This window comes from Strix uralensis, chromosome 16 (assembly GCF_047716275.1).
Source record: "Strix uralensis isolate ZFMK-TIS-50842 chromosome 16, bStrUra1, whole genome shotgun sequence".
NCBI classification, from domain to species: domain Eukaryota; kingdom Metazoa; phylum Chordata; class Aves; order Strigiformes; family Strigidae; genus Strix; species Strix uralensis.
The window spans coordinates 8,543,534-8,561,989 of NC_133987.1; the positions used below are offsets into that span (position 1 = coordinate 8,543,534).

The 18,456-nt window shown below is 45.2% G+C and overlaps 1 protein-coding gene across 2 annotated transcripts; it reads right to left on the bottom strand.

Moving 5' to 3' along the window:
• Positions 1-8,689: 8,689 nt before the first annotated feature.
• On the bottom strand, positions 8,690-18,006 carry BRAT1 (BRCA1 associated ATM activator 1). 2 transcript variants are annotated; one of them, XM_074885887.1, is made up of 13 exons: positions 17,765-18,006; positions 17,277-17,431; positions 16,354-16,498; positions 15,025-15,397; positions 14,815-14,934; positions 13,599-13,690; positions 13,223-13,341; positions 12,536-12,722; positions 12,073-12,146; positions 11,396-11,498; positions 11,026-11,124; positions 9,862-10,040; positions 8,690-9,648 (listed from the first exon to the last, which is right to left on the bottom strand). In XM_074885887.1, the coding sequence occupies exons 1-13, from the start codon at positions 17,940-17,942 to the stop codon at positions 8,917-8,919; spliced, it is 2,556 nt and encodes an 851-aa protein (XP_074741988.1). In that variant the 5' UTR covers positions 17,943-18,006; the 3' UTR covers positions 8,690-8,916. The 2 variants fall into 2 exon arrangements, with proteins under 2 accessions (XP_074741988.1, XP_074741987.1); XM_074885886.1 differs by having other exon boundaries at positions 16,354-16,501.
• Between the last annotated feature and the right edge of the window lie 450 nt (positions 18,007-18,456).

An 18,456-nucleotide genomic window follows, 5' to 3' on the forward strand; every position in this document is an offset into this window, starting at 1 on the left:
AGCGGGATCTGCCCCCAGTAGTGTTGTGAGATGGAGTTTCCTCCTGCCCCAGGCGCTGGCTGATGCTCTCCAGGTCAGTGCTATTAGCTCTGCTTCAGTGCTAACACGGCCCCGTGTGCTCTCCACTCCCTGCGTGCCCTTCTCGGGACGTGCCTGTGAAAATGTAAGTCTTGCAAGCAAGTTCTATTTCACTCCTGGCTTTTCTTCATATGAAGAGGTTTAAGCTGAATCCCGGATTTCCCTCAAGGCTGCAGCCCCACATCCACTTTCTGCCAGCAGCAGCTGCAATCACTGTTTCAATAGTTTTCCTCCTGGCTGGTTGCTCCTGCCTCCTCTATGGCAGTTTAACAGTTTGTGTGGCCATGTGGGGAGCTGAACAGGGAACAAAAATGTTGTAAACCATGTCTGTTTTACTTATTTTTTTTTATTTTGCCTCTCCTAGGAATTAGTTGTAGGAGTGACTGCGCTGAAGGAGTTGGAGCTCAGCACTACTGGGAGGGAAGTCACTGGAATGACCCAGCACCAGTGCCCCAGCTACTGCTGGTCCAGAGGTAATGGTTTGAATACAGAATTCATGAAGTCTTTGCTGGGCTGGCTGTTGGGCTGCTTGCTGTCTCTGTTGGGTAAGTCCAAGCAGTTGCCTCCTCCAAGGCTTGATAGGCAGCACAGGGCGGGCAGGAGTGGGCTCCAGCAGCTCTGCCCACATGGCTCTGCTCTCTGCGTCTGAAAGTCCTGCCAAACTTCAGATGTGGAGACAAAGCGCTGGGGTGCCAGCTATCGAAGAACACATGTGTCAGTGTCCCTCATCTACTCTGGACATGAGGGAAATGGCCTGGGAGCCATAGGAGCCGGGGCATGGGATGCCTCTGTGTACAGCTGAATGGCTGCACTCTTCATGGGCCGCAGATGCCGTAACAGGCAGTTCTGCTCTGCAGTGTGCCTGTTAGTTATACAAAAGTTATCGATTATTACTAATCAAACCGTTTCTGTAGCGACCTGAATGCTGATCATCTCAAAGCTTCTGTTACAAAAAACAGTGCCAAAATGTACGTGCAGGATGTAAAGCTGTAGTGCAGAAACTCTTTGAGCTCAGACGTTTCCATGGAGATGGATCTTTGATCTCATCGTAATAAATAAAGGGCGGAGAAGATGCTCCCAAACTAGGGAGGAAGGCAAGGCTGATCGCTACGGGGCAGAAGTTCTCAACAAGAATTAGGGAGACAGGAGGTCTGTCTCTTTTTTTTTCCTTCCATGATGCCATGTCTGTAGTAACGGCGAGGTTGAGCTGTCTGCCCGCCAGCGCTGTGGCGTATGCGGACGACGTGCCTTTCATCCAGCCAGCCAGACAGCATGCTACACCTTTGAGCTGGCTAATTTAGTGCTGCTGAAAAGTCAGACCTTTGTCTGCACAGCAATATTCACCCTGTGCTGCGGGATTTAGAGAGCAGCAACACAGGGTTTTAATACCAGTATGAGACATGCTTGTTTTCTTGACTGTGGTGAAGCAATCTGAGGAATAAGAACAGCTGGGAAAAGTGCTGCATTTATGGATAAAACATAGAGGAAAAAAAATCACGTTTTACTCTGGCACAATGTGCAAAATAGAAGTGTTTAGTAGGCTGACGTGGAGATAGTGACCATAGGCAACAGTCAAGTTGGCTTTATCCACGTGGATAAGCTTTGACTGCACTGGCAACTCATGTGTTGTTAGAGCTGTCGGCAGGATCAGGGATGTTACTCCTGGCACTGGAAACTGAGGCTTCTGTGGATGGAGCCAAAAGAGAATTCATTAGGAAAGGGCATAATTATCTTCAGTAGTCGCTGAGAACTGCTGCCTGGAGTGAGTGTGGTCACACACGCTGGTAGGGTGTTTCACATCAGCAGCTGAAGGTGATCCCTCGTGGTTGAGTGCCTGGATATGCCTGTACAGCTCTCACGGTTGCGTTGCGGCCGGTGTGTGTGTGCCGAGCTGTGCACCCTGTTTGTGCATTTCTCGCTCCGTTTGGCAGCCGGTTGGTGGCTTTTCCTGGTCACTTCTGATCTGTTCGCACGATGTTGACAGATCCGTCCCTTTGTCTCCGCTACCAGCACGGCCTCAAATAGGTTTTTTTGCAGTAAGAGACATAGGGTGAGCAAGCTATTGTATACAGCCTGTTGCAATCCTTTTTTTTTTTCCTCTTTTTAAAAAAATTTATCTTCCTCAGATGCATCAAGCTGCCAGTTGTGCTAATTGGGGTGTAGCTGCTTTAGGGGTTTGCAGTACTCCACCAAGACAAACTGGTGCTTAAGTACCTATTATTGGCTTCCTCCCCCCTGCCCCACCACTGCTTTCACTGGGGCAAGTGACCCCTTCGTGCCCTGCTGGATCCCAGACTCTGTAACAACCATCACTTTATGTAATTTTAAAGTTCCAGTTTAAATACTTTATTTATAAAGATATATGTTGTTTGCAGCTCTGAAAAAATAATAATCTTTTCTAAATATTTCAGAAACCTTCAGTGTGGAACGTAGCTCATAGATTCACTTTAGAAGCTGACAGGTGGGGTTTTTATTGAGTTTGTTGTTGTTTTTTCAAATGACCCTCACTGAAAATACTGCCACGTAGCTTCCTGTTTTTCAGAAACGGACCATTTAGCCAAGAAAGCCGTGTTGTTGTCTTAAGCACTGGTTTGCTGGAAAGAAAATATGTTGAAAGAGCATGCAATATTAAAGATATTTTGAATCAAACTGGCTTCCACTGGTTTCAGTGGAGGCTTTAGCCTTGTTTTCATGGGGCTCTTTGTCAGAACCTAAAGCATAAAATATCTGACAGGTCAAAGTTAAGGTTACTAGACAGTAATGAAAACAGCATTTTTATCCTCAATTACATGGACAAGATAGGATTGCTGTGCAGCCACAGCTGTTCATCTCACGGCTGTGACAAGCCTGTACGGATGCTGTCACTTAGCAACCATTGCCATTTGTGTTTTCACTGCAGCTTTTTTGTTGTTGGCACATAATGAGAGTTATAATCACGAGATCAGTCCCATCAAGGGTGTTTGGTTTTAAAAGCAATGGGCTCCAGGGCTCACCTGTTCCCTTGCCCAGCCTATATAAGGGCTAAATCAGAAGAATTTCATGTGCGATGGCTAATGCAGCTTAATAAGGGTTTATTCTGGCGCTAGCTTGGCTGGGCCAAGTCCTGTTTCAAGATGTACAGCCTGGATTCACCATCTGCTAGACCTGGCTCTGCAGCTCCTTCATGCTGGTCACAGCTCAGAAGCTGGTTCGAGGCCAAAGCTCTGAGCATGGTGGTGGTGGTGGTGAGGGACCAGCCGAGGCAAGACCTGATGTCTGTACACAGCAGTGCAAGCTCCTCGCTCCTTTCTACTGACCCAGCTGAAAGCTCAGGGAATTTGGGGTCAATGGAAACTGGAAATATGACGACCAAGAGATAATGAAATGGGAGAACTGAAGATCTGAAAGTGTATCTATCTCTTGAGGATAATTCCCACCTACCTTGCACTGAAAAGGAGTGGCAGGGGCAGTCCTACCATGGTTCAAGCCCTAACACTCTACAGGAGCTGTTTAAGGTTGTGGTTTTACTTTACAACTGATCTGGTCTAATCAGGCAATGTCGCTCAAAGTAGTGGGTGCACCCTCTGTCCCAGACAGTATGTTCCTGCTCTTGCATGGAGTGTAACAACTGGGCAACTGCAGAACAAGCTGGGGATTAACTTGGTTTAGATGGGTTTGTTTTGGAGGCAGCCATATAAAAGGCACCTTCATGGCCCTGTTTTATGTTTACGGTAAATGAATATATTAAACTGCTGTGCTCTAAGCAGAGACCTGGTCATTCTCCACAGGCCACTCTCAATCCACTCATCACCCAGCTTGTATTTGTGCTTGGGATTGCTCCAACCCATGTGCGGGACCTTGCGCTTGGCCTTGTTGAACTTCATAAGGTTTGCAGGGGCCCACCTCTCCAGCCTGTCCAGGTCCCTCTGGATGGCACTTCCCTTCCCTCCAGCGTGTCAACTGCACCACACAGCTTCGTTGGCAAACTTGCTGAGGGTGCCTCGATCCCACTGTCCGTGACGCCAACAAAGATGTTAAACAGCACCGGTCCCAACACCAGCCCCTGAGGAATGTCACTCATCACTGCTTTCCACTTGGACATCGAGCCGTTGACAGCAACTCTTGGAGTGCGACCATCCAGCCAATTCCTTATTCACTGAGCGGTCCATCCATCAAACCCATGTCTCTTCAATTTAAAGACAAGGATGTCATGTGGGACAGTGTCAAATGCTTTGCACAAGTCCTGGTAGATGACGTCAGTTGCTCTTCCCTTGTCTACCAGCACTGTAGCCCTGTTGTAGAAGGCCACCAAATTCATCAGGCACTATTTGCCCTTAGTGAAGCCATGCTGGCTGTCACCCATCACCTCCTTATTTTCCACGTGCTCTAGCATCGTTTCCAGGAGGATCTGCTCCATGATCTTGCCAGGTGCAGAGGCCAACTGGCCTGTAGTTCCCTGGGTCCTCTTTATATCCCCTTTTAAAAATGGGGGTTATGTTTCCCCTTATCCAGTCAGTGGGAACTTCACTGGACTGCCACAGCTTCTCAGATAGGATGGATAGTGTCTTAGTCACTTCATCTGCCAGTTCCCTCGGGATCTGCGGATGCATCTCATCAGGTCCCATGGACTTGTGCACCTTCAGGTTCCTGAGATGATCTCAAACCTGATCTTTTTCTACAGTGGGTGGTTCTTCATTTGTCCCAGGCCCTGCCTTTGCCTTCTGCATCTGGGACGGTGTGGCTGGAGCCCTTGCTGGTGAAGACTGAGGCAAAAAAGTCATTGAGTACCTCAGCCTTCTCCATATCCCAGGTGACCAAGTCTCCTGTTTTTTTCTGGAGAGGGCCCATATTTTCCCTAGGCTTCCTTTAACCACCAACACACCTACAGAAGCTATAGGTCTTCATAGGTCTTCTCTTTAGTTTCATTTTGCTTTAATGAAACAGTTGTGTAAGTGCACCTGTAGTATTGCAGGGACTCTTGATGCAGACTGCTCACTTCCCCTTCCGCCTGGGGATGAGTTATAAGTGTATCCATGACGTGTGTTTGCAGAGCCCCGAATGCTGTTGTTACAGCTGTACATCACCAGCTTTTTTCCACCTTGTTCAGACAGACCCACCACTTCTTTGAAAGAAAGCCCTTCCATTTCTCTGTGTGTTGGCTTGCAAGGTTAGAGGCAAGATCTGTCCCGTCAGTGGAGGAGCGTGTGACAGGCTGAGGTCTGGTTGTGTGAAGATGCTGCTTTATTTCTCAGCAGAGGGCAAAAACCACTGCTCTAAAGGGAAATGACACAGACTACAGAGATGCTGCTACTGATACATTTTTCCATTGTAAATTGCTGAAAACTTCTGCAGTGTAGCTGGTTGGTGAGTTTCCTCTCTAATACACAGTGGTTTTTAGAAGCCTTGTATTGTAAGGTAGAACAAATTTTATTAGAGACGGACAAAAGAAAGTGCAAAGATATGCATGAGTTGATCTGTAATCACAGATCCCATATAGCTAAGCTAAAGCAAGAGCCTTAGACATTTATGGCCCATTTTTGACTAAGTTGTGCAATTAGTATAATTAGGCAAATAATATCCTTTGGATTTTAAATGTCTAGTGTATTAAAACAGAAAATTAACAGCCATTCTTTCAGCAACTTTTCTAAAGCTGTTGCTAGTGTAGGTCTGAGCCAACGATGCTTATTCTGTCTCACTGAGTCTGAGCAGGTGAAGGATAAATCCTTTCTTCAGAGCTTTGTTGAAATGTGTTGAAAGCAACCCTAGGAATTTCATACCTGTGTACAGATCAGGCAATAGAACCTACATGGTCCCTCTGCTCATAAAGAGCTGAAATGAGCTTTGTAATTTTCTTCTTTCACCGTACCAGCCATCAGAAACACAAATCTTTTTAATCTGTTATGATGTTCTGCGTTGATGCCTGTATTGCTACTGTCTGCTATCCACAGCCCACATTAAAGCAAATGTCAGTCCTGAGCCTTGGTGCTTGTTGCGTTAAACCAGGCCCATGTCTGGCCACAGCCTTTGCCGAAATCAGCTGGTGTGTGTGTGTGTGTGTGTGCGTGCTGGAAAAACTCTCGGTGGTGCCTGCCTCCTGCAGGAACTGCACACAGCTACAGCACAGATGGCGTGAAAGCAGCAGTTTCCACAGAAATCCATCCTGAAATGGCAGTTTTGAACATTGTTCTGTGTCCGTAATGGAAGGCTAGGCAGCCCACCTCCTCTCTACGTCCTTGGAGTCCTCCGTGTGTGACAGGAGCGAGCTGGGTGTGCAGAGTCTATGGAGGGACCACCCTTGTCACGTTGTGAAGGGGTAAGTGGCAATAGCACTTGTTGAAGTGAATGCTCAGGCTGCGTGTGGGGATAACAAGTCTGGGTGCCAGGACTGTCTCCTGAGAGTGAACCCCGCCCCCAGGTGCACCACGACCACAGCTCCTTGGCAAGACGTAACCCAGCAGAAAGCTGTGTGGCTGGGATACAGATCTTGTGGAGGTGCAAAAAAAGCTCTGGTAGGTAAGAAGTGGGTTGAAAATGAGTTAGCAGTGTAAGGAACTGGGGTAGGGCTTGTACAAGTTCTTGATGTGCAAAGATGGGCGTCCTAGAGAGAGTATCCCAGCAGTGTGGATGATTCACATTAGTAGCTGTAGGTGTGTGTTTACATATTTGGCAGCTAAATTTTCAGCTCCCAAATCCCACTGCCATTGTTTTCTGCAGAAAGACTCAGAGGGTTTTTATTTTGCTTTCATCTCCCTTAACCTCTCTCATCCCTGGTATTTGTTCCTCACACTTCTCAGATGTTCATGACCCTTCACGTTTCTCCCAGTTATCAGGTGTGGGGTGGCAGTGCAAGCATCTCCATGTAAGACTCTCTACAGTAATTAGAGCAGCAGAGAAAATGAAGTAAGGCAAGGCAGTGAGCTCAGGAGGAAGTACAGGATCAGCCCTGAGTCACCTAATGCTGGAGGTGGAGCCCTGTTTTTAATGAAAGATGAAAGGAGTCCTTAATTCACCTTCTAAAGATAAGGAGCCCTCCCAGTTTGTTGTACATTTGGTTTTTAGTGTACAAGCATCCTGTGTATAAACAAGACTTTGGATTGCAATTAAGCAAATGGTACAAACTTAACAATGTCACCACTACCCCACCTGATTAAAATGAAAAAAGTTCCATTAAAAATTAATAGGTCTGGGAGTCGAGAGACTTCAGTAATAAGCAGTGTTTCCCCTTCTGTAACATTTTCAATTTGCTGATGTTTGAATAATTCCTTGGAGTCTCCTCAACTGCACCACCCTGAAATCACAAGAATTCTAGTGCTGAATGTGAGGAAGGTGTGCACCCAGCAACCTGCTCTCTCCTTTCCTGAGCATATCTAACCTATTGTCAACTCATAATGCTAGTTTGGGAACTATAATCCCTTCACCAGACAGGACTGCTAGAACTCCAGAGACAATCCACACTTCTTTAAAAGCAAATCCCTTCTCTCACTAACCCTTTCAATTTCTGAGAAAAACACTGTGGCAGGTAAAGGCCTGATTTTTAATATTTTCTGTCTTTTGACAGGCATAGAGCCTGCTCAGGTAGAATTGTGTATCAGAAGCAAAGCTGCTTTCTCCTAACAGCTGCTGGTACAACACCCAAGTGCTCTGTCATACATAAAGCTGTGTGCAGAACGATAGGTAAGTGCATTGACTTCATGAAAAGGCACAGAGTAAATCTTCAACCTCAGCAGCAAGAAATTCAAACTCCGTTTCACCTATTGTACTGCTGCAGGGATAATACTGAAGGAGGAGATTGTAGAAGTTCTTCAGCTGCATTAGATGCTACATCCTCCATTACCCTAAAACGAGTGTTGTGTTCCCACCTCTACAGAGGCTGCAGGAGGACAGAGGATGCTATGGAAGATCCCTCAGTGCTGGAAAAGGAATACAGCATGGCTTGACCTCCTGGTAAAGGTACTCCTTTTTTTTTTTTTTTTCCCTAGGTTTCAAAAAGCTTCTTAGCGCATGGCAGGACACTGGAGTAAGTTGGAAACTACAGTTTTCCCTGAGTTTTTAAAAAATTGGCAATGTTTTCTCAGAAAACAGTGTTGCCATTCATGCTATAGCTGCTGTTTTCTAATTGTTTACCAAAGCCAAGCACAGATCTACATTTTATCATGAAAAAGCTGCCAGTGTCAGTTTCTCTGGGTAGGTAGAAGCTATCCTAGTTCTTTAGCAACCGAGAATAGGAGCACTTGAAAAATTCAGCAGAATGGACTTGCTCCTGACTTCAATTAAATACAAAGTCAGCTTTTTAGTGTCACTGCTGAGATCAAACAAGTATGTTATCCATAGAAGAAAGTTTGTGATGTCAAGGATGATCAGCTTCTGACTCCTTAAATGGCACCTTCTGCTCTAGACCTCAGAATGCAACAGGGAACCTGAGAACTCTGTTTTTAGAAGGGAAATATGGACAAAGTCAAAACAAGTGTCCCTTAAAACCAGTCTTAACCAGTTTTAGCTACTCCAGCTCCAAAAGGAACATGCAACAACTTGGTTTCAGTCAGTTTTGTTTTTAAAATATTTTCTTATGTAGGCATGGTCTGGCGCTATCTTAAAAGACACAGAAATTTTAAAAAAAGCATTTCTTAATGTGTTTACTTTGAAAAACAAATCACAGTTTATTGGAGACTACACTTTAACAAAAAATTCACCAGTATTAAAGATTTTCAAACCCATTTAACAGCTAACAAAACCATCCTTTTCTCTCTTCAGCATAACACTTCTTTTTATCCTCTCTCAAAAAAGACTTAACGACCGCTAGCAAAAAATTCTCCTCCAGAAGAAAACTGCTTAAGCACTGCTCCCTCAGAGCAGATGTCTTCAGTAACAGTCAGCTTCGTTCTCCTCTATGGTCCCCACAGTAGCAAGGATGTCCTGTAAGAGGGACTGAGGGCTTTTCTCCACATGGTCACTACTTTTATTTAGCTCATCATGTAGCTCTTCTAAGTCTATTGTACCCAAAGCTAGCAACATGCTCTCTGGATCTTGAAAATCCACCCCATTACCACCATCTGTGGGGAAGTTCTGGGCCAGAGAACCCTGCCTTAGTGTCCTTTGCAACCAGGCAATGCTACGTCCTGCACGTGAATCTTCAGCCCCTTGTGAATCCTTCAGGGTACTAACTGGATAGAAATTACATCTTAAGCCAAGCAGTATATCACAGGCTCTCTGACCTACTGGTTGGTCACAGTCACACAAAGACTGAAACAAAAAGTTGAATACTTTTGCTCGGCAAAATATATGCAGTGACTCATTCTGATGAATGGAGCTAGTGACTGCAGAGGAGACAGGAGCATATGGGCATTTAGGAAGGCCAAGTTGGCAAATTGTCTGACTACAGAAAATTTCAATCAGTTCCAAACCACCAAGTCTGACTTCCCAGTCTAAGTCATGCTCCACAGTTTGGATCACTCTAGAGACAAACCGCTCTGTATCTTCCAGCTGACCTGTGCAGCCCTGTCTCAGCCACTTGATGAAGATGCTGATCACAGCCCTCCTAGGGAAGCCCTCTGGGTCCGTTGACAAGATTTCTTGAAGCTTCGCTACAGTGTTCTACATGCAAAAAGACAAAGAGAAAGCACAGTGAGGGGAGGAACATTCAAAGAAACAAGAACAGCAAAGTAAAAAATCAAGCCTTTTCATTACCACTTGTGAAATCTCCCTGCATGAGACTCCAGATAACTTGTGAAGAAAATTATTAGTACAGCAGTAAACCAACATGTAATTCTACTTGATTCTGCAGTGGGCTACATGAAATCATCATACCTCTTTATTATACTGATTCCCTATAGCAGGTGACTCTGGAGCAAAGTAAGTAATGAAGGCCAAGTGTCCCACAGCAGTCACAGCACTCGCTCGCACGTAGCTTTCTGGATCCTCAAGAAGGTTTTCTGTAAGCCTCAGCACCTCTGAAGACAGGAGAGACTGCCTGAACTCATCCTGGTCTGTAAACAAGACAGCAATCCAAAGAAGTGAGGCTTTATTCTCTCAGAGCATGAAGCTGTTTCCAATGCAAACAGTTCTTTGCGTCATACAAGGATGCCCACTGACTGCAGGGACAGCTGCCAGTGAGCTGAGCCACTGCAGACACCAGGCAGCTGCTCACAAGAGCACAGATGCTCTGTGTCAGGCTCCCCATTTTCCAGCAGCCTGGTGACTTTCAGTCAAGCTCTGCTAGACACTGGAACTTGGAAAAATCCATTTACAGTTCTAGCGGCAAGAAAAAACTTTCTCCGGGCAAGCAGGGACATGGTTTCAGCCTCATCAAACTTATGCCTTTGCTTAAAGGAGGAAAAAATAGTCTTCCTTTCTTGTTAACGCACATGGCAAAGAAAAAGAATGCAACTGCAGCACTGAGAGGGGCTGCCAGGTAAACTGCTACGGCAGCTGAGTGTGTTGGACACTTCCTTTGTGACCTGGGTACAATAGTAGTCAGCAACATCACAGAGCTACCATAGGAGAATTAACATTGCCTTAGTGCTACCTGCTGCAAAGCCTGAGCTACCAGTAAAGTGGAAAATCAGTAACAAACTCAAAGCATACAAAGAAGATCTAGGCTTTTGGCCTCCTAAATCCCTGCTGAGTGAAACCAGACTCCACTGCAGAGCAAGCTGAAAGTGTCATCTGCCATTAAGCATGTCATCTGCCTTGACATACATGTCTCAACATATATGACTGTCTCGACATTCCTGTTTAATTCACCAAAACTGCCATTGAGGAGGGCACGGCAATCTGAGTTCAACAGAAAAGCAGGATAAGTTTATTAATTTTAGCAGATTTTGATTATGATCTAAGAGTAAAAATCTTGATGCTTCTTTCTTTTCTCACCCCTCCAGTTACAGGTCAGAGAATGCTTCACAAGCCTGATTGACTTTCATAACATTAAAAGAAATACTTCTCCAATGTGAACCGTTAAATCTCTCTACCTACCTCTCAAGCACTTAATCAGGGCAGTGAGGAACTCCAGAGAAGAATCTCTTACTTCCCAGCAAGGACTGCACAAACGCTTTTGCAGCACCAGAAACACATCTGTAAAAGCCAAGTGACAAGCCTGAATGGACATGAAAGGCAACAAGCCTAACTGAAGTGATCGCTGTTATCATTTTATCTGATGCATTCCCTTTCTTGCTGCTGTGTGCTTCTCCCAGAGTTCTTAAAGCACTAATTGGGCAGCTAAACATAAATTCAACATAACTGTGAACAAATGAATCCTAAGTGCTCTCAGCAGGAGAGGCAGGCAAGAACAGATTTCATATATGCCACTAGCTGCTGTTTGTCCCAACCTGAATAGCTTTGTTACCTTCCAAAATCTTCTCAGTTTGTTGCCACTGACTGTTGGAGCAGGACAGTTCCTGCAATCGCACCAACCACTTGGATGTAGCTTGAAATGTTTTCTTTAGAACCTGAAACAATATAAAGTAGATTTACTTTACTACAGGTGGAGGCACTGTTGCCTTTATGTTAGATAAAATTTGTTTTAGCCTCAAACTTACAGAGAAAGTCTCAGAGTAAACAAGTACATATGCTTCCTTACTAAGAAGTAAGGCACAAATAAATGGTACTTATATAACACTTTTGACACCTAGAAAATGCTTGTTCTCGGTATAGCATTTTAAAGTTCTAGTACCTCCAGCTTTTGATTTGCAGTTGAAGTCATTCAAATAAAACAAAGCAAGAAAACAAAAACCCTTAATGCAAAAAATTCAATACTTCAGGGCCACGACGACAAGTTGAGTACGTTGGCGCTACTCTTCGACATGATGGCTCCTGTCTTTTCAAGAACAGTCAATCTATTGGTCAGTTACTCGCTCATTAGGAGTTTTGCTATTTCCTGCAAGCCACCAGAACCAAGAGAAGTCTCCTACATATTCTAACACAAACTGTGCTAAGAAACAACTACTGTCAGACAATTTCTCAGAACTGCATCCCACTGGGGCAAGCTAATAGACTTGGATCTCTCCTTAGTTCTATACTTACAGTAGGGCTGGTGTTTGGACTCTCCAGGTATGCCAGAAGGATATCAAAAAGACTTCCTAGGAGTGTGTCACAGCCTGAAACACAGAAGACAAAACTAAAGGACCAATACTGAGAGAAGGAGCAGTCGAATCCCAATTCAACTGCTGAAATACAGAAAGACACAGGATTGTAAAACTGTCTTGGAGAAGAAAGCAAGTACAGTCCTCAGAGTAAAGGAGAAACATCCAATTTCTCACAACCACTACAACCTTTTTAGTTACAGCATTACCTGCCCTAGCTCATCAACAGAAAGTAAGGTTAGCCAAGATAGTAGGAAGAATTGGAAAAAATGGACAAGTTTCAGAAATAAAGTAGTAGTCTTAATTCAGAAAGATCAGTGAAGGGGAACGAAAAATTCTGCAACTACAGAATAGTCAAGTATTTCCAAAATTAAAAAAAATTTAAGGTGCAAATATTAACTCACCTTTTCGCTCCGAGAGTGCTGCTAGGGCATCAAGAGCTGACATCTGTACTCTGAAGCAGTTGATCAAGATTCGGCTTATTGTGCTTCCCAGAGGAGAAGCTGGACTCAGGAAGCCATTACAGAACTGTAATATTGTCATGAGAGAATGTAGCAAAGACGTATAGGGTAAATCCACTGGCAAATGGATCTGATGGGAGGGGAGAAAGGAAAAAAGAAAAAAGTTTCCAGCAAAAGTCTCAAGCATGCAGAGCTGGAGTTTTTGGTCAGGAGGAGGCAAAAATTGAAATTTCTAGTGTGTTCTTAAGGTACCACAATGCTAATAACTACAATAAATTATCTTCCTCTCTCCCAAGAACTACTGCACAGATGGAAGAAAATTCTTCTCACTGCTTGGGAAAGCAGTTCAATTTATGTTTTTTCACTGGATCAATAATACATGTAAGGTATGGTAACAAAGCTTGCGAAGGTGGATTTAAAACTAAGTGCAGTCCCTCTTTACAAGCCTCAGTATTCCTGTTTTCCTATTTGGCATTGACTATGCTAGATTTCTTTAACAGGTGGAAGCCCTCGCTGTCAACTCCTCTCCATGTTCTATTAAGCTCTACTGCAAAAGTTTGCAACCAGTCTTAACGCTCTCTTTCAAGGACCAATTTGAACCCCAGGGTTTTTTCCTTCTCTGAACGTTACCAGAGACAGTAGCTCCTCCAGATGAGCAAGGGTCTGACACAGAAGACTAACACAAGATGACTTGGAGGACAGAAGACTTTCAACAGTGGCAGGATCACTAACAGACTCATCCAGCAAACCTAGAGGACCAAAGGAGGGAAGAGCTCAGGTTGTTAGTGAGTACAACAGACTGTGGTTTTTAAAGTTAATCAAGCTTTTCAGATGATGCAGTGTGAATATCCCTTCAAATGCAACTGACAGCAGGATGCTGCACTTCACCACAAACACTGCTACTGTCCTTGACTACTTCTACTCTTCTTCCTCCAGTTTTGTCTGCACCAGACGCTTAAAACTCTGGCAAGCAGACTAGCCTCTAACTTTTCTATCACAACTGTACCTGCATATTCCAGAGGCTGGGAGGCTGCTCTCAAAATACAATCCATTGGCTGAAGTAGAACAGTCAGTGCCTGAATCCTCACATCTTGTGGGCTTCAAGGAGGAAACAGCAGTTACCAAAACAAGAATACTTCAATTCCTTCCCAAACATCTGCCCCCAGATACTGAGCAGAATAATGGTTTTCATGCAGGCTTTTAAACAAGCCAGCAATGACAGAGCAATGAAAGTATTATCACAATTCAAGCCTTCTTCCAAGTTTCCATGGCTAACTGAAAGCAAAGGAGAAATGGCTCTGGACTTTACAAGTAGCCTTATCAAGCTATGCAAATAGAGGGTAGGATTCATGTAAGAAGGGGGTTTAGAGAGAGGCATTTCTTGTCAACAAAATGGTGTCCTTATATCTTAAGACATAGGTGTTATTTAGCCTGTAAATCAGTATCCATATGTGCTGCATTCATCTGATGATTTCTTGATGCTTTTTCACTACCTAAAGGGGAGTTGTGGAGAAGATGCAGGCAGACTTCTCAGAGATGCACAAGGCAAGAATCTTAAATTTCAACAGGCTAGATTCCAACTGGATATACAGAAAATACTTTTCATACGGTAATGAAAGCAGTTAAGCACTGGAACAGGTTGCTCAGAGAAGCTCTGGAATCCTCATCCTTGAGGATATTTGAAACTTAAATGCTGAAGGCCCCGAGCAACCTGATCTATCTTAGCCCTGCACTGAGCAAGAGGTTGAACTAGATCACTTCTGCAGGTTCCTTCTAACCTAAGTTAGTCTACAACCATCAACAGAGTCTCCAGATGCACACTTCTGCTGGACAGCAGTGAAAGCTCTCACACTAGTCAGTGTTTTTATGAAAGAGAAAACTGAACAGAGACTACTGGATTTGACAGGCAGTCAAACTGTGTCCATCTTAATCAACCTTGGCAGTACAAAGTTAAAGGAGTTTCTTCCTGAAATTGGCTGGCTGTAGGTAAGATGCAGGTGTGTACACATAAAAATGATATTGGCTCCTTTCATTTCTCTCTCTCTGAAACTGTATTATTCTTACTATCAGGGTCTTAAGTTTGTTAGCTACTGGCATGGTTCTTGCCAACCAGTCTTACATATTAAGGAATGTAGGGAAAAAAACAGTTCTTGGAAAGACAATAGAGATATTAGCACAGAAACATTTTCAGAGTACAAAAATGTCACTGTAATAAGTCCTACCATTTATAAAACCTCAGAAGTCCCACTGCCAAAGGACCTGCTTGTACTGGAGTTAAGTGTTCCAGAGCAGAAGTCACTAGTGCCCAAAAACCGCCTTCAGTGTCACAAAACACAGGGGACCTGAGAAGAAATAAGTGTAAGTAATATGTCCTATTAGACAGTAGAAAACAGATATATGTCATCGCTGGATACAAGATCCCAGATCTTTACCATGCCATGTTAAGTAAGAGATTCGCCAGCATCTGCTGTGCTTGAACAGTCTCTTCCGTCAAAAAGGATTCTATTTGCTTTGCTATGCCTAACCAAAGTACTTCAGTCCACGTAGCACGACAACTGCCAAACAAACTAGTTAACAGTTTTAATGACTGCTCGATGTGAGAGGAAGAGCTGGACTGAAGGGAGTCTTCTATATGCTTTATAATCATTTGGGCACATGCTGGCCAGTCCCAGTCCTTCGTACTGAGAGGTTTAGTCGTTTCAGACTCTACAGAGAGGGTGAGCATGTGCACCAGAAGCTGACTGGCAGCTGAAGCCACAAACAGGCTGGGATCCCCTTGCAGAGTGAAGATCACATCTATGCCTCCTGTGTGAAAAAAAAACAAGTCACTGGAGGAAAAAACAACAGCCTTCCTATTGTGAGGTGGAGCCTTGTTGCACTCCAACCATATATTCTAATTCAAGTACCACAGAGCTTTAAATGGTGTTTGTGGGGTTTTTTATACATTATTTTGTAGTTTCTACAGCATTTCAAAGTCAGCCAGTCCTTAATGACAAGCAAACAAACAAAAAGCAAACAGAAGAAGAAAGTAAAATTGTTTTCAGATCCTCAGGTGTTTTAACAACTCAGGAACAGAAGAGGACTTCAATATAACATTAGTAATATTATGAGAGTTGACAGCACACTCACTGTGTATTTATGGAAGGAGCCTGTACCATGTCCAGACACAACCAGTAGGAAAAACATGAACAGCAGCAACAGTACTACTTTTCCATCACATGGACAGCAGCGCATGCTGCACATTATTATTACCGGTCCAGTCTTGTAGGCCCCTCTGTACATGGGATCTAAAGTTGAATCCTGAATTTACATATCTGCGTAACAACAACTGGACTGCAAATGTGTGCAAGTATTAAGAGATAAATGAGCCCCTGGTTAGTTTTTCTGCACTAAAAATCATACTGAAATGTACCTTTTAGTAAGAGTTACAAATACGAATATAATAAGCTATAATATATAAGCTATTATATAAGCTATAATAGCTTTAATAAGCTATTTTTATGATGTATTTCATAAGATGTGCCTTTTTCCCCTCTAAGAAGGGCAGCATCTTCAGTGTTTGATTTAACAAAACTGATTTAACATAACTGATTTAACAAAAAACCCACCATCTTTCAATGACTTTAGTGTTTTTGACAAATGGCTTATTTTTATCTTAAATAAAAGAAAACTCCTGTCTCTCTCATTTGACATCTGAGCAACAGACTGGAATGGAAGAGATACAGAGGAGTTGGGGAATTACCAAACCTAGAAGTACTCACCACCATCGCAGAGGAAGTGGAGGGCAGGCTGGTGATGCATCATGCTGTGCACACCCTCCACCCAGCCACTTCGCACAGATGCATCTTCCCACAGGGCGCTGTTCAGAGGCCCATCCCTGCCAAAGAGCCTGACCAACAGCTTCTCCTGCTGAACCCGGAGGAGAACACACAGAGTAAACAGTAAGCAAAGGGGCTCGAGGGAAGTGGAAAGGCAGCTCTGTCATCCAAGTCAAGAGTACCAATGCTGTAGTGAAACCTTCTCTTGCTAGAAGTGTCACTAAAATAGAAAATGTTCAGAATCCCATGCTTAAACTCATCATATGCTTCTTTCATGGACTAAGCAACAGAGGTCTTCAAAACCAAAACTGTTTGTTTTTAAGATACTAGTGACAACTTATGTATGTATCAGTTCCATTAGACTGCTTTATGCAGTTGTATGCATCTCTTCCCTGAAGGAAGCCTTTTAGGCTTTGAGTTTTGTACTCTAAATGTATTCTACTGTAGAAAGCAGGGCTTTAAAAATCTCCCTCATTTTTGCAGGGAATCAGAGATTTCCTGTCAACCTACTATGGAAGGAAAACTACATCTGTTAGTGCAGTTTATATATACAGGATCTGCCCAGGGATACAATATTTTGCAATGACTGCTGTGAGATAGTGTTATCCCATATACTGTTTTGAACTGAAAATGAGAAGCACTACATATAAGCATTCACAGTACTACTGTGGCAAGAGAGAAGACAACAGGCGCTTTACAGGAGATTTGGGAAGAAACAGTATGACTGTAGGTCTTCATTACCATATCACTGTTTGCCAAGTTGTTCGACGTACGCCAGAAATTTTATAAGCAGAATACATACATTTTTAGGTGTCCTCCCTATAGAAGGGATAAACAGACACAGGTAGTGCAGGTAGTCGACTCACCTGCAAGTGTTGGAAGCGGTTTTCGGAAGCGGCAAGTATCCCAGCCAACCGCAGGGTAAAGGAGAGGATGCTTGGACTGGGCTCTGGCAGCGCCAGCACGGAGGTGATGAACTCCGTCAGACAGGGATTGTCCTGCACCAGCTCCGCCGTAGGATCTAGTGACCAGGTGTTGCCCAAGAAGAGGCCATAAAACAGAGAGTCACTGCCAGGACTTCTGTCCTCTCTCATAACACCGAGGCGTTTGCCTGAGCTGAGTGTAACCCCTCACAACTGTTAAGAGGCGAGTTTGGGTTCACCTGAAGCCCAAGCCCTGGTACAGGCCTCAAGTACCAAACAGCGTTTGCAGGTGTCACCGCGGGAACAACCCCTCTGAGGGAGGCTTCCCCCAGGGTCCTGGCGTGCAGGCCTCCCTCCCCCTCGGACAAGCCCCTGCCGGTCCCCGGCGGCCAAGGCTGGGCGGGGGGGGCCTGCAGGCGGCGGGCACTCACCGAACTCCGTCAGGTCCCGGAACCAGTCGAGCAGCTTCTCGAGGCAGGTGTCATCGGAGCCGGGCTGCCGCGGGTCGGCCAGGGCGGCGCAGACGCGCGGCAGCAGGAGAGAACACTCGCGGGTCATGGCGAAGCGGCGGCGGGCCCGGGCGATGAACCACGACTCCTGGCGGGACATGGCCGGGGGGCACCGGCCCCCGCGGCGGGAGAGGCCCGCCTCACCCGGACCCGGCCGCAAAGCAAGTGTCGCAAAACTGGGGGCGTGGCCAAGGGGGATAGGTCGAGGGGCGTGGCCAAGGGGATAGGTCGAGGGGCGTGGCGCGCCGCACTTAAGAGGGAGGGCGGGAGGTGTGAGGGGAGGGCGGTGCGGCTGTGCCGGCTGCGGCGGGGGTGCGGGTCCCGCGGTTGCTCCGGAGGCGCTGCCCACAGCGGGGCTGCTCTCAGCGCCGTGCTCCGCCTGGGGTTGTCTCTGCGCTCCTGGAGAGAAGCTGGTAGCGGGAGCGGAGCCGAGGGGCTGCTCACAGAATCATCTCGGTTGGAAAACACCGTGAAGATCCTCCAGTCCAACCATTAACCTCACACTGACCGTTCTCAACTCCACCAGATCCCTCAGTGCTCCACAGCCCGCCGGGGCCGCTTGGTGGCACCCGCGCTCCGCAGCAAGGCCCAGGCCCGCCTGCCTGGGCCCGGGG

Bases quoted from the DNA above. Each gene is read 5' to 3' on its own strand.
- BRAT1 (XM_074885886.1), bottom strand. From the start codon at position 17,942: ATGTCCCGCCAGGAGTCGTGGTTCATCGCCCGGGCCCGCCGCCGCTTC. The intron at 16,502-17,276 runs GTGAGTCGACTA...CTCCGGGTTCAG, and splicing joins ACCGCTTCCAACACTTGCAG to CAGGAGAAGCTGTTGGTCAG. The intron at 12,147-12,535 runs GTGAGTTAATAT...TCTGTGTTTCAG, and splicing joins AGCACTCTCGGAGCGAAAAG to GCTGTGACACACTCCTAGGA.